Source organism: Nerophis lumbriciformis, linkage group LG38 (assembly GCF_033978685.3).
Source record: "Nerophis lumbriciformis linkage group LG38, RoL_Nlum_v2.1, whole genome shotgun sequence".
In the NCBI taxonomy this organism is placed as follows: Eukaryota; Metazoa; Chordata; class Actinopteri; order Syngnathiformes; family Syngnathidae; genus Nerophis; species Nerophis lumbriciformis.
In genome coordinates this window covers 14,218,284-14,241,865 of record NC_084585.2, presented here as the reverse complement: position 1 = coordinate 14,241,865, position 23,582 = coordinate 14,218,284, and the positions used below count along the sequence as shown (strand labels likewise).

General features: G+C 43.4%; 1 protein-coding gene across 9 annotated transcripts in view; it reads right to left on the bottom strand.

The window, feature by feature from the left end:
- The window catches only part of ptprt (protein tyrosine phosphatase receptor type T), a 555,785-nt gene that overhangs the window by 475,177 nt on the left and 57,026 nt on the right, over positions 1 to 23,582 (bottom strand). For all 9 annotated transcript variants that reach the window (XM_061932272.1, XM_061932263.1, XM_061932264.1 and 6 more), the window contains exon 2: positions 20,537 to 20,662. In XM_061932272.1, the coding sequence (XP_061788256.1) occupies positions 20,537 to 20,662 (126 nt within the window). The remainder of the gene's footprint in view (positions 1 to 20,536; positions 20,663 to 23,582) is intronic.

Genomic DNA, 23,582 nt, shown 5'->3' with positions numbered 1-23,582 from the left:
TGACGTTCACTCCGTTCCACCAATCAGATGCAGTTACTGGTGACGTTGGACCAATCAAACAGAGCCAGGAGTCACATGACCTGACTTAAACAAGTGGAAAAACTTATTGGGGTGTTACCATTTAGTGGTCAATTGTACGGAATATGTACTGTACTGTGCAATCTACTAATACAAGTTCCAATCAATCAATCAAAAGTGTGAAGGAAAAAAGACCATTTTGTTATTTGAACCGTACACCCCGTCAAAAGCCTAAAGACTGACTGCACAGTTCCTGTCTTCACAATAAAAGTGCCGCTCCATCGCGCCTGCGCTTTCAAAATAAGAGTCTCCGAAAGCCAGCGCAAACAAGCTAGCAAGATACGGAGTTTGCCGCCAATGTATTTCTTGTAAAGTGTGTGAAAACGAATATGGAAGCTGGACATATAAGATGCCAAAAACCAACCACTTTCATGTGGTATTAGACAGAAAGGAGGAACTTTTTTTCTCCTCCATTAGAAAACGTGGACGCTATCAGCACTACTGTCTGATTACAATCAATGCAAGTCATCAGAATCAGGTAATACACCAACTTATATTCTTGTCTTCATGAAAGAAAGGAATCTATATGTGTTAAACATGCATGTATATTCATTAAAACACCTTTAACATGTAAACAAAAACGGCAAAAAAATAAATATAAATTATATACTGTATATATCAATGTATATATATATATATATATATATATATATGTATATATGTGTGTGTGTGTGTATATATATATATATATATATATATATATATATATATATATATATATATATATATATATATATATATATATATATATATTTATGATATGTGTGTGTATGTTACTCATCAGTTACTCAGTACTTGAGTAGTTTTTTTACAACATACTTTTTACTTTTACTCAAGTAAATATTTGGGTGACTACTCCTTACTTTTACTTGAGTAATAAATCTCTAAAGTAACAGTACTCTTACTTGAGTACAATTTCTGGCTACTCTACCCACCTCTGGTGTTATATAGATCACGCGTGTTAATCATTATAGTGGGAAACTTCTCTATGACTTTTGCACAATACTTTTTCAGTTGATTTGATATTCTCATTACTGCCACAAATGGTGCATAAGTGTATTACAACTGAGTTAAACATATTTTCCACGGCAGAACAATGGTTCAACAATTTCAAGGAAGCTGCCAAATTCGACTTTTCGCTCATTGAAATTAAAGGCAAGAATGTTTATGTAACAACTCCAATCCCAAATGCAGCCATTTTTTTAAAACCGATTCTGATGTGGTGTTGTGTTTCCTTATTTCCTGTCATTGTTTCCTGTGCAGCACTCCTATTTCTGTTCACTTCTTGTCTGTATTCACCACTCTGGCCTGAGCGTTGTTTCCCTTACCTGTCCTTGATTGGCATCCTGAGCACACCTTGTTTGTAGTTGCCAATCAGGCTTCTTTATAAGCCAGCCTGCCCTGCAGTCAGGGCTGGAAGATTGCCTTGTTTATGGACAATACTACATGTGTTGCCGAATTCCTTGTATCTATGAATAACAAAACCCAAAACCAGTGAAGTTGGCACGTTGTGTAATTCGTAAATAAAAACCGAATACAATGATTTGCAAATCCTCTTCAACTTATATTCAATTGAATAGACTGCAACGACAAGATATTTAATGTTCAAACTGAGAAACTTAATTTTTTTTAGCAAATAATCATTAACTTAGAATTTCATGGCAGCAACACGTTGCAAAAAATTTGGCACAGGGGCATTTTTACCACTGTGTTACATGGCCTTTCCTTTTAGCAACACTCAGTAAACGTTTGGGAACAGAGTAGACTGATTTTTGAAGCTTTTCAGATGGAATTATTTCCCATTCTTGCTTGATGTACAGCTTAAGTTGTTGAACAGTCCGGGGGTCTCTGTTGTGGTATTTTAGGCTTCATAATGCGCCACACATTTTTCAATGGGAGACCGGTCTGGACTACAGGCAGGCCAGTCTAGTACCCGCATTCTTAAACAACGAAGCCACGCTGTTGTAACACGTGGCTTGGAATTGTCTTGCTGAAATAAGCAGGGGCGTCCATGATAACGTTGCTTGGATGGCAACATATGTTGCTCCAAAACCTGTATGTAACTTTCAGCATTAATGGTGCCTTCATAGATGTGTAAGTTACCCATGTCTTGGGCACTAATACACCCCCATACCATCACAGATGCTGGCTTTTGAACTTTTCTCCTATAACAATCCAGGTGGTTCTTTTCCTCTTTGTTCCGGAAAACACAATGTCCACAGTTTCCAAAAAAAATTTGAAATGTGGACTTGACACTTTTCCACTTTGCATCAGTCCATCTTAGATGAGCTTGGGCACAGCAAAGCCGGTGGCGTTTCTGGGTGTTGTTGATAAATGGCTTTCGCTTTGCATAGATACTTGAAGATGGATAGATGGACCTGTGACATGTTCCAAATAAGTGTTTGATGAGCATTCCTCAACTTTCTCAGTCTTATTTGCCACTTGTGCCAGCTCTTTTGAAACATGTTGCAGGCCTCAAATTCCAAATGGGTTAATATTTGCAAAAAAAAATTCCAGTTCGAAAATTAAATATCTTGTCTTTGCAGTCTATTCAATTGAATATAAGTTGAAAAGGATTTGCAAATTATTGTATTCTGGTTTTATTTACCATTTACACAATGTGCCAACTTCACTGATTTTGGGTTTTGTAAATACTTAGAATTAAATACTGCACATCATTCTCCTGTCACCAGCATCTTGGGGTCACAACTACCGCAGCGATGCACACTTGTGACACAATTTGGAATTTGGATAATCATGATGAATCACAGGTGATTACTCTCTTGCATAGTTAAAACTCGCTTGAGCAAATACTTCAATAATTGCACACAAATGTAGTTTTATTGTCAGAATGTCATCTAGGAATACTTTTAAACGTTTTACTTGAATTCATGTCATTTATATGCCCAAAACTTGCTAATAGATTTATCAAAAGTTCTTTCAAGCTGTATTTTGGTATACAGGGGCAGAAAATTACACTGTTCCTTTGTGCCTTTTTACCTCAATGTAAAAATTTGGTTCCGTATTGGGTTTTGTACTTTCAATATTTAATACTGTTACTTTACGGAATATTTATTTTTTATACATTTGTATTTCTATGCATATCATATGGCACACCACAATCAACTGAGTTCAGATAAATGCTTAATGTTTTAATTCTTTAATCAGTTAATATAAAACATATTTGATGTTAAAGATGTTATCAAACGAAATAGCATACCGAAATGAAAAATAACGTCAAGGTTACTTTGCTGATAAACTAATTATTCTAACGATGAGGTAACTGACTTACTAACTCAATTACTTTTTGAGAGAAGTAATTTGGGTAACACTTTAGTATGGGGAACATATTCACCATTAATTAGTTCCTTATTAATATGCAAATTAGTAACATATTGGCTCTTAATTTTTCATTATTAAGTACTTATTAATGCTTTATTCTGCATGGCCTTATTATACAACCAGTAAGCCATTAACTAAGAGTCTTCCCTTAATAACCTTAGAATGATTGCTTATTAGTAACCCTAACCCTAACCCTTATATGATCCCCTAGTGTCCAAATAACTCAAAATTAAGTGTTTGTTACTTTAATAAGCAACTAATTAATGGTGAATATGGTCCCCATACTAAAGTGTTACCATAATTTGTAACTAATTACTTTTTAAAGTAAGTTGACCATCACTGGGTACCACTATATTTACAATGACATGGTGGGCCAGGTGCATAGAGGTGTGCAACAATGCTAACACTTTTACATTTTTTGTGTGGAGTATTTTCTGATAACCTGGCTCTGCTTTCGGGATCCAAGAGCAAATTCGGCGGCAAGTTGAGTTTTTTGTGCACACACTTTCAGTTATTTCCTCTAAGAGCTTATTTCTTTTCCATTTGCCTCAAGCCAAGAATCACTTTGGGAATATTACGGTCATTTATATGGCCTGACAGCAGCAGGATCCACGAAGACACGCAGGTAGGCGCGCACAAAGGCGCGACACAGGCGGGCTCGGGGGCCCATTTGCAGCGGGTAATGAGGACCCGGCAGCCGGGAGACGGGCGTATCATCCTGCCGCTAACTGCAAATGAAGAAGAAAGCCATCAGGGGCTCCGACTGGATGGAAAAAATGGAAGGACGAGGCCGGCTCTCCTTCCCTTGCAGCTTGTGTGTCATTTTCAGACATTATTGCCTCTCCGTCTAGCTGGCGCTCACAAATAAACACAGAGAGTTATCACGGGCCCACAGGGAGCCATTACTCCTGCCATCCCCGCTTTTATATGCTGCCTTGCTCTTAAAAATGGGCATTTATTGCTCCCCCTGATGAATCGTGTGCGAGTGTCTTGTGTGTTTTTTATTCATTCCGTCTGCTTGCTGCTTTCTTGCTCTTATTCACACTCGGAGGAAAGCTTCCATGTGAGGTCTTTACCCACAAGATGGAGAAAATAGAAAGTGTTTAAAGACGCACAAATGCGGGCTGAGTGATTGCTGACAGAATACGAGTTGTTATCCTCACTGTTTGAGTGACTTTTTTAGTGAAACGTAACACATTTCTGAAAATATACTTCCTACTGGGGCTGGGCGAAATGGCCGAAAACTATTTCACGATATAAGTGATCACTTCCTGCGTTGCTCGGTTACCACAGAGCTAATGCCTTTGTTCAAGTTCAAAGTTAAAGTACCACTAGGTGTGGTGAAATTACCCTCTGCATTTGACCGATCCCCTTGTTCCACCCCCTGGGAGGTGAGGGGAGCAGTGAGCAGCAGCGGTGGCCGTGCTCGGGAATCATTTTGGTGATTTAACCCCCAATTCCAACCATAGGCGCCGATCTACATTTCTGCCAGTGGGTGCTCGGACGGGCGGTAAATCTGACGCTACTTTTCTGAGGCTATGTCTACACTGAGCCGGATCACTCCTTACACAAATAATAATTTAGCCTAAGCCCTGTTTCAGCCACACTAAACCATCGTTTAAGGTTCCCTTTTTCCCATTTTTTTACACGGGTAAGTGCGCCGTGTATTTCTTGAATCTCCGGCTCTTAGCTTTGTATGGACTCTTTGATCGTTTACAAACGGAGTTCGGAGAGGAAGTGACGCCAGAAAGACCGCGCCCGACACAGGAAGTGACGTCAGAAAGAACGCGCCACAGCCAGCTTCATAATAAAGCAGTTTCGTAACTTGGAGCTAACCACTGGAAATATGAAGGCGAGTCATCCAGACATGCCCGTGTTTCTCCTTCCGTCTGTACAGACGCTTGTGGAAATCACACATGAATACCTTAAAAGAAAGCGATTGCAGCTATTTGGGATACAACACTTCTCAGACGGCAAGAGAACTTTCGAATGGCGAGTTCAGCTGTGATTCTACTTACCGAAAAACGTTGTCCATTTGTCGAAGGAGAGACAACGAGAATGCGGGCTCCCGCGGATGTGATAAAAAAGGTAACGTGTGCTTTGTATTACCTGGCCGAGAAGGGAAGACTACGGAAAACGGCGAATGCTTTTGGACTTGCAAAGCAGACTGTATCAGTTATTGTCCGCCATGTGATTCCCAGAGCCCAAAAAAAGTCTGCGGGCTATAGAGCGTTTTCTATTCGGGCTCCAGTACTATGGAATGCCCTCCCGGTAACAATTAGAGATGCTACCTCAGTAGAAGCATTTAAGTCCCATCTTAAATGATAAATGGGTTGTACTTGTATAGCGCTTTTCTACCTTCAAGGTACTCAAAGCGCTTTGACACTACTTCCACATTTACCCATTCACACACACATTCACACACTGATGGAGGGAGCTGCCATGCAAGGCGCTAACCAGCACCCATCAGGAGCAAGGGTGAAGTGTCTTGCTCAGGACACAACAGACATGACGAGGTTGGTACTAGGTGGGAATTGAACCAGGGACCCTCGGGTCGCGCACGGCCATTCTTCCACTGCGCCACGCCGTCCCTAACTCATTTGTACACTCTAGCCTTTAAATAGACCCCCCTTTTAGACCAGTTGATCTGCCGTTTCTTGTCTTTTCTCCTCTGCTCCCCTCTTCCTTGTGGAGGGGGGGGGGTCACAGGTCCGGTGGCCATGGATGAAGTGCTGGCTGTCCAGAGTCGGGACCCGGGGTGGACCGCTCGCCTGTGCATCGGCTGGGAACATCTCTGCGCTGCTGACCCGTCTCCACTCGGGATGGTGTCCTGCTGGCCCCACTATGGACTGGACTCTTACTATTATGTTGGATCCACTATGGACTGGACTCTCACAATATTATGTCAGACCCACTCGACATCCATTGCATTCGGTCTCCCCTAGAGGGGGGGGGGGGGGGGGGGTTTACCCACATATGCGGTCCTCTCCAAGGTTTCTCATAGTCATTCACATCGACGTCTCACTGGGGTGAGTTTTTCCTTGCCCTTATGTGGGCTTTGTACCGAGGATGTCGTTGTGGCTTGTGCAGCCCTTTGAGACACTTGTGATTTAGGGCTCTATAAATAAACATTGATTGATTGATTGATTGATTGATGTATGTCGCGGACTCAACGTCTAGGTCCAGAGTATATAAAGTCACCAAAACGAATGGACAATGAAGGTGAAGGCAAAAAAGTGAGGAGTGTCCTGACCAGATATCTAGATCCCTAGTTTGATTGATGTAAAATGTCCTTTATCACATAGTTTACTTTCACGTGTCCATTAAAGACTTGATTGATTTATGATGGCTCAGGTGTGATTCACTACAATAGGGCCCCACAGCACACTGGATTTCAATTAAATGAAATACCACAACACTGGATTTTGTTCAAATAAGTTAAATTTAAAGCAACACTGGAGGTGACTATGACCTGCGCATTTTCCGCGCATGCGTACTAGGTCACGTTGCGCCGGCGGACGGAAGGGGGTTTGGCATGGGTGTCAAACTCTGGCCCGCGGGCCAAATTTTCATTTGGCCCTTGAGGCAATATCAAATTAACATTAGAGCTGGCCCGTCGGTATTATACAGGACATCTATATTGGGGGCGTGCCTTAAAGGCATTGCTTTTAGCGTCCTACACAACCTGTCGACTCGTCCACTTCTCCCCCATACAAACAGTTTGCCACCCCATAATATATGCGGTTTTTACACACACCCACACACACACACACACACACGCACACACAAGTGGATGCAAGACATACTTGGTCAATAGCCATACAGGTCACACTGACGGTGGCCGTATACAAAACTTTAACACTGTTACAAATATGCGCTACACTGTGAACCCACACCAAACAAGAATGACAAACACATTTCGGGAGAACATCCGCACCGTAACACAACATAAACACAACAGTACAAATACCCAGAATGCTTTGCAGGACTAACTCTTCCGGGACGCTACAATATACACCCCTTCCCCCTCATTCATTATTGTAATTTTATTTTCAAATGTATTATTAGCCTGTGGAAAAATTTTATTTTGATATTTACCTCAGAAGGCTGCACATAGAAAAGAGGCATTCAATTTTTACTAAAATTTTATTTGATATGCCATTGATATTTTTTAATTATTATTATTAATATTTGAAACTCGATTTTGCATGTCACTTTAAAGTTATATAACCCTTGCTTGTTCAATATTCAATGCAAAACTTGTTTGGGTCTTTATTAAAAGGTTAATTTGTTCAACCTTGGCCCGCAGCTTTGTTCAGTTTTTGAATTTTGGCCCACTCTGTATTTGAGTTTGACACCCCTGGGGTATGGGGTCTTAAACGACCATTGTGTGTGTGTGGACAAGGATAAGGTTAGGTGGGATTTACCCTGGATAACCTTAGGCGGCTTCGTGTAGAAGGGGCCTTATTCCTAAAAGTACTGGTGCTCCAAAGAGTCTGGGGGTAGGGTCACCCCATTTATCATTGGAACCATTTGAGTTCTTTAGGGATATTCTGGGACCCTCCAGGGCATCGATGTGTTCAATCCAGACCTTGCGGATATATCGCCCATCCCTGACTTTGGCCACGTCTGCACACTCACCATTTTGACTGCTTTGAGCACAAAAGTACTGACAGTGTACTGCCTTTTGATGTACTTCTTAGTGTGAATGCAGTGAGAAGACTAGAGTCTGAATACGAAATTTCTCCAATTGAGACACAGGAAAAAAAGGCCGGCTGTCGTTCTGTCAACATGTCATCAGAGCTCTGTGCCATTTGTCATTTGTGCAACACCACCCGCCCACAAATCACAAATGCAATCAAGTTGAGCCTCACAAGAGCCCTCCAATCAGCCACAGGGACCAAAAAAGCAAACGAGATGTTTAACCTCTGCAGCCATCAGCCGCACTCCATGTGCGCATACACACACTCAAACACTATCATTTACAAGTCTATTATTGTGTGTGTGTGTGTGTGTGTGTGTGTGTGCGTGTGTGTGTGTGTGTGTGTGTGTGTGTGTGTGTGTGTGTGTGTGTGTGTGTGTGTGTGTGTGTGCGTGTGTACATGCAGTAAATCTCAGCTTGGTCTTGGTTTGTTTTCAGCCTCAGGAGGACAAAGAAAGCTGATGAGCTCACACACAACACACAAATAAGTGTCAAAGTACAACTCTGTGCTGTCAAGCTGTCAAAGTTAAAATAAGATCAGTGATGGAAACCTAGCAGCACATTTTAGGACAGAGTCGCCTCAGGAGGCGGGGACGTCTGCGATGAAAATCTTGAAAGGCAACGCGAGGACAGGCGGAGCCGAGAGGCTTCACGTACGCCGCAGTTTGCTTGTCAGTCGCTGTTCAAAAAAAGTCTAAAAACAAACTCAGTTTTGCTCTGACATTTGTCAACTGAGCTAACGCAGACTTTGCCCAAATTGCCTTCGATGACTGGGAGCGCAGGAAGAGGTTTTAGCTGTCAAACGCCTGCTAAAACCAAAGGGAAAGCAAAAGCAGAGTCCATTCAAATAGAGAGCAGTGATGGGGGCGAGACGTACAGCAAACAACAAAGGGAAGCTTTCAGAAGCAAAAGCCAAAAGAAAGATTTGGAATTCCAATAAAAGTAAACACTTCAGAGGTGGTGTTGCTATGAAGGCCATGTGACGCTCACTATGGATTGTATGCGTCATCAATACAAACGCTCACTGTCATATATTCGATGTGAAGATCATTTGTAATAAACACTATAAAAAGTTAGCAAAAAAGCCAACCCCGGTGTTCCCAGAGATCTACGAGCCGTCGAGAACGTGACAACAGTGTGATCAGATGAAAACAAAGCAAGAGAGGCGTCGTCGATCTGCTCGTCAGATCAACGAGCTGTCAAGTGATGACTGTATCGCTCCATGGAGCCCTAGTGCAGTGTTTTTCAACCTTTTTTGAGGCAAGGCACGTTTTTTTCATTAAAAAATCCGGAGGCACACCCCCAGCAGAAAACGTCAAAAAATGAAACTCCACCAGGTCGTCGTGCCTTATTTTGACTTTGTTGGTGTTTTCATGTGTCGGGCCTAAGTGTGTTCAATTTGGACCTTGTGGATACTTACAAACACAGGCTAGAGGTAGGGTTGTGGAAAAAAACATCAGTTCTTACCCCACTGTTAGTGGGGGAAAATAAGTATTTGATTTCAAACCTCTCCACCACTGACGGCAAGACCAAATAGCTGATCTAAGGGACAAGACTGTAGACCTGACCAAGACTGGAATGGACTACACAACAATCGTAGTTGGTCAGTCTGGACTGTCAATATATGTTTGTTAATCACCAGGGGCTCAAAAACATTTTCTCAAATGCATTAACATAACACAAATACATAAACACTACATCAAAGCAGGAGACAAAAGAGACTGGACAAACACAATTTGTCCTCATGCTGCTGCATCAGATCTATGGCTGCAACGACAATGTGCGCTCAATAGGTCGCCTACGACGTGATGGGTTTCACAGCCGTGATGGTTATCGGCCGTGACAAGCACCGCCCGCAACCAGAGATGAGACAGATAGCCGCGAGAGACGAGCATATGGAGGGAATGAGCGTTCGGTGGCATCAGATCTCGGCCAGCCAAGTGGAGACTGACAGATCTCCCTATGCCACGTCTGACAAGACGCCAATCACCTCTCAGATGACAGACAGCGTGTGATCATTGGCCCGACATCAAAGAGCTTTGACTGGTGGAGAACTGATTGATAAATTAGAGCGTATGCTGGCTGTGTGTGCGTCCCTTTAAGACTTTGTAGCAGACCACGTCAAGGCAATTTGTGACGAAATACCCTGCAGTTCATTCAGTAACCAATCTTGATATTTGAACTACTGTTAGCATGTAAGCTTGGATGGAGGCAACTGTGACCTGAACAATAGTGGTGAGCAATGTTCCCTCTAATTTTTAATGTTTGTGAGCAAATGCACAAACTCCCTGAGCATTCAGTGGAGCACATGTGAGCAACATCAGACGTGCACACTGTGGCCACACCAGCGTCACACCTGTCCCAAACCTGACATCATAACAATTTAAATGTTTTATTAAAATAATTTTCTGATATAAGTGATTTTGCCCTCTTACAATGACAATAAGAGGGCAAAATTAATAAAACATTTAGACTCTGCAACATCGCGTGGACATCGGGGGCGGTACCTCTGGATTGGCAGACCGGGGTGGTGGTTCCTCTCTTTAAGAAGGGGAGCCGGAGGGTGTGTTCCAACTATCGTGGGATCACACTCCTCAGCCTTCCCGGTAAGGTCTATTCAGGTGTACTGGAGAGGAGGCTACGCCGGATAGTCGAACCTCGGATTGAGGAGGAACAGTGTGGTTTTCGTTCTGGTCGTGGAACTGTGGACCAGCTCTATACTCCCGGCAGGGTCCTTGAAGGTGCATGGAAGTTTGCCCAACCAGTCTACATGTGCTTTGTGGACTTGGAGAAGGCATTCGACCGTGTACCCCGGGAAGTCCTGTAGGGAGTGCTCAGAGAGTATGGGGTAACGGACTGTCTTATTGTGGCGGTCCGCTCCCTGTATAATCAGTGTCAGAGCTTGGTCCGCATTGCCGGCAGTAAGTCGGACCCGTTTCCAGTGAGGATTGGACTCCGCCAAGGCTGCCCTTTGTCACCGATTCTGTTCATAACCTTTATGGACAGAATTTCTAGGCGCCGTCAGGGCGTTGAGGGTATCTGGTTTGGTGGCTGCAGGATTAGGTCTCTGCTATTTGCAGATGATGTGGTCCTGATGGCTTCATCTGGCCAAGATCTGCAGCTCTCACTGGATCGGTTCGCAGCCGAGTGTGAAGCGACTGAGATGGGAATCAGCACCTCCAAGTCCGAGTCTATGGTTCTCGCCCGGAAAAGGGTGGAGTGCCATCTCCGGGTTGGGGAGGAGATCTTGCCCCAAGTGGAGGAGTTCAAGTACCTCGGAGTCTTGTTCACGAGTGAGGGAAGAGTGGATCGTGGGATCGACAGGCGGATCGGTGCGGCGTCTTCAGTAATGCGGACGCTGTATCGATCCGTTGTGGTGATGAAGGAGCTGAGCCGGAAGGCAAAGCTCTCGATTTACCGGTCGATCTACGATCCCATCCTCACCTTTGGTCATGAGCTTTGGGTCGTGACCGAAAGGACAAGATCACGGGTACAAGCGGCCGAAATTAGTTTCCTCCGCCGGGTGGCGAGGCTCTCCCTTAGAGATAGGGTGAGAAGCTCTGTCATCCGGGAGGAGCTCAAAGTAAAACCGCTGCTCCTCCACATCGAGAGGAGCCAGATGAGGTGGTTCGGGCATCTGGTCAGGATGCCACCCGAACGCCTCCCTAGGGAGGTGTTTAGGGCACGTCCGACCGGTAGGAGGCCACGGGGAAGACCCAGGACACGTTGGGAAGACTGTCTCTCCCGGCTGGCCTGGGAACGCCTCGGGATCCCCTGGGAGGAGCTGGACGAAGTGGCTGGGGAGAGGGAAGTCTGGGCTTCCCTGCTTAGGCTGCTGCCCCCGCGACCCGACCTCGGATAAGCAGAAGAAGATGGATGGATGGATGGACAATGACAATAACAAAAAAACATGTTTTTCATGACCTATGTGCTAGTATTGTATGTCTGGCTGCGGGTCCTGCCTTTAAAATAAATTTTACCCCTTTCAGAGATTACATTTAGTTCCTGTAACTTTCTGTCTGTAAAATACATCTTTTTATTAGCATTTATGAAATCTAGTGACAATATTTCATGAATAATATCCTTAGATTAACATTCTTAATAAATGGCAGTAAAATAAGAACACATCTGATTGAGGAGTCAGTTTTACAACCTGGTATTTACACACTGTGTGGCGTTGGGGTTGTCCGACTTTTTGTGTGGCCATAAACGCAACACTGGCTAAGTGCCATGAGTGCGTGTGTTGGTGCAGGTGAGACAGAGCGAGCGGCTTCTGTTGAAACGACGGATGACAAAGTTGGTTTAAGCATGGCTTGTATGGCAGAAAATTACCAGTTTTTATAGATAAAAGTTTTTTTTACTCATATATTTGGTTTGCTCAATAAAGTGATTGATGGAATTCCTGTCCGTAAAGTGTCTCGACAGACGATTATTGAACTGTGTTGACAAAGATTGTTTTATTCATTGGAGCCACTCTTGTTGTTGTCACTTGTCACTCATAGAGTTGTATTGCAAAATCATACCGAATAAATTGTGATGTGTTTATTTTGTTTAAAGTTCAGATGGGATTTTTGATTTTCTGCGCGGCCTTAATTTACTGTGCGCAGCGTGAGCAGTACGCAATTGCGCAGGCGCACACCTTAGAGGGAACGTTGGTGGTGAGGTTCTTTTCTGTCCTTGAATCAGGAACACAACAGCGACAATGAAAACACACGTTGTGCAACAACTATAGTTAACTAAACTAAAGTCCCAACGATTGTCACACACACTCTGGGTGTGCTGAAATTTGACCCATGTCCATGTTCACCCCCTCGGAGGTGAGGGGAGCAGTGAGCATCAGCGTGCGCCGCGCTCGAGAATCATTTGGTGATTTAACTACCAATTCCAACCAAGTAGTTGTAGTCTTTGGTATGACTCGGCCGGGGTTTGAACTCACGACCTCCCAGTCTCAGGGCGGACACTCTAACCACAAGGCCACTGTGCTACTCGTTTGCGTCCGTGTGTGTGCGCGACCATCTCGTTCCACCGTCGCAAAAGTCAGGCTCGTCACGACGTAATGATTGATAAATCAGCGTTGTGCCTCGTCCCCTTACACAGCTGGAAGTGCAGCCCAGAAGAATAAGATAACGAAATATGACTAACACTAACATACAAGTTGAAACACAACATTTAAAAAGGAGCAACAACTTTAGTTTCACTATCTGCTGCAGTTCAACAGTAAACCTGCTCCGAATGCAGACTTGCAGGCACTCACAGAAAGTGACTAAACTACCGTGGGCCTATTGGTCCTAACTGGGAGATTAAACACAGCCAGTAATTTAATCAGGTTTTATATCTAAATATTTATAATCAGTCTTTTTGTTTGTGTTTGCTCTTATTTAACTATTTTGATATAAAATGTACTAAGAAAACTCTGCAGACATTTAGTTTAGTTCAAATAATTTTTGAGTTTGTGGATAAAAAAACAACATTTTGTTCCTGAAATAATCATTAAACTTTTATATATGCTGGTACACATTATTTAACAGAACCTCAAATTCAAACTGCACTTTTATGTACTTTCATTAAATATAAGATACAGCAGTTGGGTTTTTAAAAAACTCCACAATGTGGGTCACCGCTTGTTGTTTACCAAAGCACTAGTGAGAAGCACTGATGTACACAAGTAATTAAGGAATACAAATTAAAAGTTATCCTTTGAAAGTGTTGTTTAGTAAATGTTAACTTTAAATAAAAGTATTGTAGCATTCACTACACCAATTATACTCTGTTTACTGCAATACGAAGTTTGTGATGACAAGCAAGAAAAGTAAAACACTTTAAGAGGAAAAAAAGTAGTTTTCTTTACCCACACAAAACATACCAAAAAATAAGCAAAATCGTGGCCCTAAAACCAGGTACAGACCTTAGCATGGTTTACCTGACTCGTTGCATCTCTAGTAAACACAATTAAAGATATGAACAAAATGACAGTTGACAGCTGTTAGCATATATTACCTCAATCAAACATGGCAGAAATGTGTGTTACAATATATTGCAGTAGTAAATAGAAGGGATGGGTACTCTGTATAATGTTGTACGGCAGTGGTCCCCAACCTTTTTGTAACTGCGGACCGGTCAACGCTTGAAAATTTGTCCCACGGACCGGGGGTTGGGGGGGTATGGTATTTTTATTTTTTTTATTTTTTTGGTCATAAAAAAATATAATCGTGTGTCCTTACGGACTGTATCCCTGCAGACTGTATTGATATATAATGTAGGAACCAGAAATATTAACAACAGGGAGGGAGGTTTTTTGGGTTGGTGCACTGATTGTAAGTGTATCTTGTGTTTTTTATGTTGATTTAAAAAAAATAAAATAAAAATAAAATTTTTATTTTTTTATTTTTTTAATTTCTTGTGCGGCCCGGTACCAATCGATCTACGGACCGGTACCGGGCCACGGCCCGGTGGTTGGGGACCACTGTTGTACGAGACAATCCGTCTTTAATAAAAAACTAAATGATTGTGATATTAATTGAGACCGGATGAGATGAAAAAATTAATCGTGGTCATTTTTTTTGCCATATCGCTCAGCCTTAAGAGGCATTATTCATGATCTAGAATAAAGTTTGATGAGCAAAGGAAGCACCTTACCCTTCGATGATGTAAACATAGGCACACACGCGAGTGATCATGGTGCCGCTATAAATAGTTTGCCTGCGGTAGCGCTTATAATAAAAATATTACTAGCACTTGGTTATTATTCCAGTCATGACATGGAAATGGAGTTGGCACTTTTTGGATATTTTTTTGTTGGGTTTTATGGGCGGAATAGAGGATCTCCCATTGACGCAGAATAGAGGATCTCCCATTGACTTTTATTTAAGTTGATTTACTATTTAGAATGCTTAAAAAAAAAAATCTGTTTAAATGTCTTTCAAAATGATTATGAACAATAGGCAACATTTTAAAAAAAAAAGTGCAGTTCCCCTCTTAGGGGCTGATTAAAACAAATTCAATTATGGCGTTTTCGTGTCCTTTAAAGTTAAAGTTAAAGTTAAAGTACCAATGATTGTCACACACACACTAGGTGTGGTGAAATTTGTCCTCTGCATTTGACCCATCCCCTTGTCCCCCCCCCCCCCCCCCCCAAGTCCTTTAGTACTTTTTTAATGACATTTTTTTTTTTCACATATAATATACATTACAAATGTTTTCTTATATGAAAAAAACTTGAGCAGGGTAAGTGCAGCCTCTCTCCAATACGCGCACCTTCGGCGGTCAAAAATAAATAAAATAAAATGTGGTTTTATTATAGATGCACTGCACGACTGCTTCTAAAATGCCCATAAAAAGTGGTACATGTCTCCTACTTGTTTGAAAACAGCAAAACGCCGTAGGTAGGAGATTGACAACATGAATGTTCAGTAAATAATAATAATTAGAGATGTCCGATAATATTGGCCTGCCGATATTATCGGCCGATAAATGCGTTAAAATGTAATATCGGAAATTATCGGTATCGTTTTTTTTCATTATCGGTATCGTTTTTTTTGTTTTGTTTTTTTATTAAATCAACATAAAAAACACAAGATACACTTACAATTAGTGCACCAACCCAAAAAACCTCCCTCCCCCATTTACACTCATTCACACTCATTCACACAAAAGGGTTGTTTCTTTCTGTTATTAATGTTCTGGTTCCTACATTATATATCAATATATATCAATACAGTCTGCAGGGATACAGTCCATAAGCACACATGATTGTGTGTGCTGCTGGTCCACTAATAGTACTAACCTTTAACAGTTAATTTGACAAATTTTCATTCATTACTAGTTTCTATGTAACTGTTTTTATATTGTTTTACTTTCTTTTTTATTCAAGAAAATGTTTTTAATTTATTTATCTTATTTTTTTTTTTTTTTTTCAAAGTACCTTATCTTCACCATACCTGGTTGTCCAAATCAGGCATAATAATGTGTTAATTCCATGACTGCATATATCGGTTGATATCGGTATCGGTTGATATCGGTATCGGTAATTAAAGAGTTGGACAATATCGAAATATCGGATATCGGCAAAAAGCCATTATCGGACATCCCTAATAATAATAATGGATTAGATTTATATTATATTATATTCTCCTCTCTGAGCTGCCACCTTAACGTGGTAGAGGAGTTTGCGTGTCCCAATGATCCTAGGAGCTATGTTGTCCGGGGGCTTCCATGCCCCCTGGTAGGGTCTCCCAAGACAAACAGGTCCAGGTCCTAGGTGAGGGATCAGACAAAGAGCAGCTCGAAGACTTCTATGGAAATGCAAGAACCGAGACTCAGATTTCCTTCGCCCGGACGCGGGTCACCGGGGCCCCCCTCCGGAGCCAGGCCCGGAGTTGGGGCACGATGGCGAGCGCCTGGTGGCCGGGCCTGTCCCCATGGGGCCCGGCCGGGCACAGCCCGAAGAGGCAACGTGGGTCCCCCCTCCAATGGGCTCACCACCCATAGCAGGGGTCATAGAGGTCGGGTGCAATGTGAGCTGGGCGGTAGCCGAAGGCAGGGCACTTGGCGGTCCGATCCTCGGCTACAGAAGCTAGCTCTTGGGACGTGGAACGTCACCTCGCTGGGGGGAAGGAGCCTGAGCTAGTGCGCGAGGTAGAGAAGTTCCGGTTGGATATAGTCGGACTCACCTCGACGCACAGCAAGGGCTCTGGAACCAGTTCTCTCGAGAGGGGCTGGACTCTCTTCCACTCTGGCGTTGCCAGCAGTGAGAGGCGAAGGGCTGGGGTGGGAATTCTTGTTGCCCCTCGGCTCAGAGCCTGCATGTTGGAGTTCAACCCGGTGGACGAGAGGGTAGCTTCCCTCCGCCTTCGGGTGGGGGGACGGGTCCTGACTGTTGTTTGCGCTTACGCGCCAAACGGCAGCTCAGAGTACCCACCCTTTTTGGATTCACTCGAGGGAGTACTTGAGAGTGCTCCCCCGGGTGATTCCCTCGTTCTACTGGGGGACTTCAACGCTCATATTGGCAACGACAGTGAAACCTGGAGAGGCGTGATTGGGAAGAATGGCCGCCCGGATCTGAACCCAAGTGGTGTTTTGTTATTGGACTTTTGTGCCCGTCACGGATTGTCCATAACGAACACCATGTTCAAGCATAAGGGTGTCCATATGTGCACTTGGCACCAGGACACCCTAGGCCGCAGTTCCATGATCGACTTTGTAGTTGTGTCATCGGATTTGCGGCCTCATGTTTTGGACACTCGGGTGAAGAGAGGGGCGGAGCTTTCTACCGATCACCACCTGGTGGTGAGTTGGCTGCGATGGTGGGGGAGGATGCCGGACAGACCTGGCAGGCCCAAACGCATTGTGAGGGTTTGCTGGGAACGTCTGGCAGAGTCTCCTGTCAGAGAGAGTTTCAATTCCCACCTCCGGAAGAACTTTGAACATGTCACGAGGGAGGTGCTGGACATTGAGTCCGAGTGGACCATGTTCCGCACCTCTATTGTCGAGGCGGCTGATTGGAGCTGTGGCCGCAAGGTAGTTGGTGCCTGTCGTGGCGGTCATCCTAGAACCCGTTGGTGGACACCGGCGGTGAGGGATGCCGTCAAGCTGAAGAAAGAGTCCTATCGGGTTCTTTTGGCTCATGGGACTCCTGAGGCAGCGGACAGGTACCGACAGGCCAAGCGGTGTGCGGCTTCAGCGGTCGCGGAGGCAAAAACTCGGACATGGGAGGAGTTCGGGGAGGCCATGGAAAACGACTTCCGGACGGCTTCGAAGCGATTCTGGACCACCATCCGCCGCTTCAGGAAGGGGAAGCAGTGCACTACCAACACCGTGTATGGTGCGGATGGTGTTCTGCTGACCTCGACTGCGGAAGTTGTGGATCGGTGGAGGGAATACTTCGAAGACCTCCTCAATCCCACCAACACGTCTTCCTATGAGGAAGCAGTGCCTGGGGAATCTGTGGTGGGCTCTCCTATTTCTGGGGCTGAGGTTGCTGAGGTAGTTAAAAAGCTCCTCGGTGGCAAGGCCCCGGGGGTGGATGAGATCCGCCCGGAGTTCCTTAAGGCTCTGGATGCTGTAGGGCTGTCTTGGTTGACAAGACTCTGCAGCATCGCGTGGACATCGGGGGCAGTACCTCTGGATTGGCAGACCGGGGTGGTGGTTCCTCTCTTTAAAAAGGGGAACCGGAGGGTGTGTTCTAACTATCGTGGGATCACACTCCTCAGCCTTCCCGGTAAGGTCTATTCAGGTGTACTGGAGAGGAGGCTACGCCGGATAGTCGAACCTCGGATTCAGGAGGAACAGTGTGGTTTTCGTCCTGGTCGTGGAACTGTGGACCAGCTCTATACTCTCGGCAGGGTCCTTGAGGGTGCATGGGAGTTTGCCCAACCAGTCTACATGTGCTTTGTGGACTTGGAGAAGGCATTCGACCGTGTCCCTCGGGAAGTCCTGTGGGGAGTGCTCAGAGAGTATGGGGTTTCGGACTGTCTGATTGTGGCGGTCCGCTCCCTGTATGATCAGTGTCAGAGCTTGGTTCGCATTGCCGGCAGTAAGTCGGACACGTTTCCGGTGAGGGTTGGACTCCGCCAAGGCTGCCCTTTGTCACCGATTCTGTTCATAACTTTTATGGACAGAATTTCTAGGCGCAGTCAAGGCGTTGAGGGGATCTGGTTTGGTGGCTGCAGGATTAGGTCTCTGCTTTTTGCAGATGATTTGGTCCTGATGGCTTCATCTGGCCAGGATCTTCAGCTCTCACTGGATCGGTTCGCAGCCGAGTGTGAAGCGACTGGGATGGGAATCAGCACCTCCAAGTCCGAGTCCATGCTTCTCGCCCGGAAAAGGGTGGAGTGCCATCTCCGGGTTGGGGAGGAGATCTTGCCCCAAGTGGAGGAGTTCAAGTACCTCGGAGTCTTGTTCACGAGTGAGGGAAGAGTGGATCGTGAGATCGACAGGCGGATCGGTGCGGCGTCTTCAGTAATGCGGACGCTGTATCGATCTGTTGTGGTGTAGAAGGAGCTGAGCCGTAAGGCAAAGCTCTCAATTTACCGGTCGATCTACGTTCCCATCCTCACCTATGGTCATGAGCTTTGGGTTATGACCGAAAGGACAAGATCACGGGTACAAGCGGCCGAAATGAGTTTCCTCCGCCGGGTGGCGGGGCTCTCCCTTAGAGATAGGGTGAGAAGCTCTGTCATCCGGGGGGAGCTTAAAGTAAAGCCGCTGCTCCTCCACATCGAGAGGAGCCAGATGAGGTGGTTCGGGCATCTGGTCAGGATGCCACCCGAGCGCCTCCCTAAGGAGGTGTTTAGGGCATGTCCGACCGGTAGGAGGCCACGAGGAAGACCCAGGACACGTTGGGAAGACTATGTCTCCCGGCTGGCCTGGGAACGCCTCGGGATCCCCCGGGAGGAGCTGGACGAAGTGGCTGGGGAGAGGGAAGTCTGGGCTTCCCTGCTTAGGCTGCTGCCCCCGCGACCCGACCTCGGATAAGCGGAAGAAGATGGATGGATGGATGGATGGATTAGATTTATATGGCGCTTTTCTATTCGATACTTGAGAGTGTATCCGTGGTGAAGCCCTGTATCGAACACGCAAAATCCTCATTTAAATAGGGCGGTCTGTACCACTTTTCAATGGCACACGCAGTCTTGGTAGATCGCACGCAACACGCCCACAAATAGTACACGCTCTTTAATAGATTGCAGACGCTGTTTACTGCGTGGTGTTTGTTGCTTAGCAAATCAGGCCAAATGTGTCTGAAACATCTTTGCAATATTGATTGTTTATGTGCAATATGTTTTGTACGTTTAAATGATCGTACTGTTAAGTGTTTACGTAAAAACCTGCAAGGTCAGTTGGGGGTGTCCCGATCCAACTTTTTCACTTTCAATACCAAAATTGTAGCCTTGAGTACTGGCCAATATTGATATTGATCCAACATGGGACGGCGTGGCGAAGTTGGTAAAGTGGCCGTGCCAGCAATCGGAGGGTTGCTGGTTACTGGGGTTCAATCCCCACCTTCTACCATCCTAGTCACGTCCGTTGTGTCCTTGGGCAAGACACTTCACCCCTTGCTCCTGATGGCTGCTGGTTAGCGCCTTGCATGGCAGCTCCCGCCATCAGTGTGTGAATGTGTGTGTGAATGGGTGAATGTGGAAATACTGTCAAAGCGCTTTGAGTACCTTGAAGGTAGAAAAGCGCTATACAAGTATAACCCATTTATCATTTATTATTATAACATAATATCAGCACAAATATTATTTTATTATTTATATAAGAAAGGCTTGACACAGGGAAATTAGCCAAACAAAACAATGGTAGATATGAAAAACACAAACCTATTTATTATTAACTGTCTAAAATTTACTTATGTTGTCGTTCAGTTGAAGGAGGGCGATTGATTGATTGATTGATTAATTGATTGAGACCTACCTGGATGCATGTTATGGTCCGTGGTGGGCTTCTCCCATGAGCCCACTTGTTCCCAGGTGAAGCCGTTGGTTCCCAGAGAGACACTGTAGCCACAACTGCTGTACGAGTCCTCGAAGTTACAGCCGCCTGCCACAAAGACGACAAATGTCAATCAGCATCATCATTGTTGGTGTTTTGACCTCGCTTGACAATCAAGCGCGAGCCAGAACAAATTTTATTCAAAGCATATTTCCTCCTCAGAGCGGCGCTGTCAGCTTTTGCGCTTCTGGATATGTTGGCTCCTGAAGCTGCTTTGCAGAGTGAGACGGCTGCGAGTCGGACCGAGTGTCAACACGATTAAGTCTGAGACACTCGCCGCTACATTGCGCCGAGCCACATTTTTCCAGTGCATTAGCCTTCGCCGCTAGCCTCAAGCGCGGCGCACGCATCCCCTCTACGCTAATTAAACATATGCTTTGACGCACAGCCCTTTTAATTTGTTGAGAAGCGCTTGAAAATAGAAGCGAGCGCCGTTCCTCTAGTCGTGGAATCAATTATCTTCATTTGCCTCGTTTGTCGCCGCCAGCGTTTGGCAGACATCACTCACTTTAATGGGCTCCTCCAATAGCCACGCCATAAGGCTTTTATCCAAATGTTTAATACAAATAGGATGTCTACTTTCCTACATTCCCGACACTTTTACATTCAACATGTTTGAAAAGGAGTAGGAAGAATCAGAGTAGAATTCATTCTACCCCTTCTCCGCATCTTAGCAATTACACCAATTTACAAAATATAGACCTGTTTCTTTACTTCCACAATTTTATAAAATCATTGAAAACTGGTTTAATAACAGGTTGGAAAGTTTCAAAAGCAAACAGAGAATACTCACTGAGAACCAATATGGATTCAGAGCTAATATTTCAACATTGATGGCTTTAATCGAAATAATACGTAATAAAAAAATATGCAGCAGCAGTGTTGATGGATCTAACAAAAGCATTCGACACAATTAATCACATTATTTTAATCAAACTGTATGGCATCAGAGGGTTGGTCTGGATTAGAAACTACTTAACCAACAGGAAGCAATGCATGAAGCTAGGAAAACACACATCTACAATGCTAAATATATCCTGTGGTGTACCTCAAGGATCAATACTAGGACCAAAATTGTAAACTTTTATTAGTATTATTCGTAGACGATACAACAGTGTTTTGTTCAGGAGAGAACACACAGAAGCTAATACAAATAATAACAGAATAAATTAATAAATTAAAGAGATGGTTTGATAAAAAAAAAAAAAGGTTATCCTTAAACCTCAATAAAACTAAGATAATGCTATTCAGTAACAGTAGAAGAGAAAGTCAAACACAAATAGAAATTGAAAGAGTAAATGAAATAAAATGTCTAGGTATAATGATTGATGATAAAATGAACTGGAAATCTCATATAAAAAAAATATACAACATAAAGTGGCAAGAAATCCATCAATAATGAATAAAGCTAAATATGTATTGGCCCAAAAATCACACCATATTCTTTACTGCTCGCTAGTGTTACCATATCTGAGTTATTGTGTAGAAATATGGGGAAATAACTACAAAAGTACGCTGTTACAAAAATGATCAGTTAGAATCATACATAATGTTGGATATAGAGAACATTCAAACCCTTTATTTATTGAATCGAAAATATTGAAATTCCACGATATGGTGAATTTGTAAACAGCTAAAATTATGTACAAAGCAAAACTATAACCTGCTACCCAAAAACCTACAACAATTCTTCTCGGCAAAAGAGGACAAATATAACCTCAGAGAAAAATGTAATTGAAAACATTTGTATGCACGTACAACACTTAAAACCTTTAGTATATCAGTATGTGGAATGAAATTATGGAATGGATTCAGTAAATAACTCAAACATTGTACTAATATGATCCAATTTAAGAAACTGTTCAAAGTGATTACAAAGTACAAAGAAAAAGAACCATGATAAACATTCTGAACTTCTTGATAATCTTAGTTATCTCACCATATGAAATCCAACTTACTTCACAAATTATTATTTATCTATTTATTTTTAATGTTGTTATTTATGGAGTACATTGTGAATAAAGTGAGAACAGGAAGTGAACAAAAGTGTTAGCAACTGCTATGTAATTGTAAAAGGGGTAGGATTAAATATGCTCTGCTTCTTTCTACTCCTTTTTGAACATGTTAAATAGAGAAACTGGAAATTGTGATGTATCGTGTTGTATGCATGCATGTTTGAAATAAACTCAAACTTACTGATAGTTTGTTTACTTCCTGTGTTACAGTAAGTATATCGAATAGTAAAAATACATGTTTGTAAATAGCATATTCACTAATCAAGAATAGATCAATAAATATTGAATGTTGACAGAAACAATGTCATTAAATAAAACAACTAAATATAAATAAATGAGATAAACAAAGATAATGGTGGAATGGTTACAAGTTTCTCAACCTGAAGGTTGCTGGTTCGAGCCCCATGTGACCATGTCAAAGTATCCTTAGGCAACAAACTGAACCCCCAGTAGCTTCTGCTGCTGCGTCATCAATGAGGTAATAGTGTCACTGCCTTTTGTGTACCTTTAAGGTTCAAAAGTGCTATATAAATGAAAGCCCATTTACCATTTGTTGGATAAATAAAGTATGTTTACATGAAAAATCTCGCAAAAACAAACCAGCTCAAACCAAATGAAACCCCATTTGCATGCACTCAATATTCTTATATTATTCAGATGCTTGTAATCTATGTGTTATTGTTTTATATGAAACCGGCATGAGGATTAAAAGGGGGTCCTTAGGAAATGTTCTCTCCTGACTGGGGTCTGTTTAAGAACCACTTATGGCGTCAGGACAGTGCCAGTATTTGCACGCATGGACTTCGACCTCAAGCTGGGTTCCTCTATTTCTCTACACATGTGGTGTTTTTCACTTTTGGCACTTATGGGCAGTCTTTAGACAAAATATTGTATTATATATTATGTTTTACATAATTCCTTAAGAGGGCAGCACAGTGGAACAGGGCTTAGTG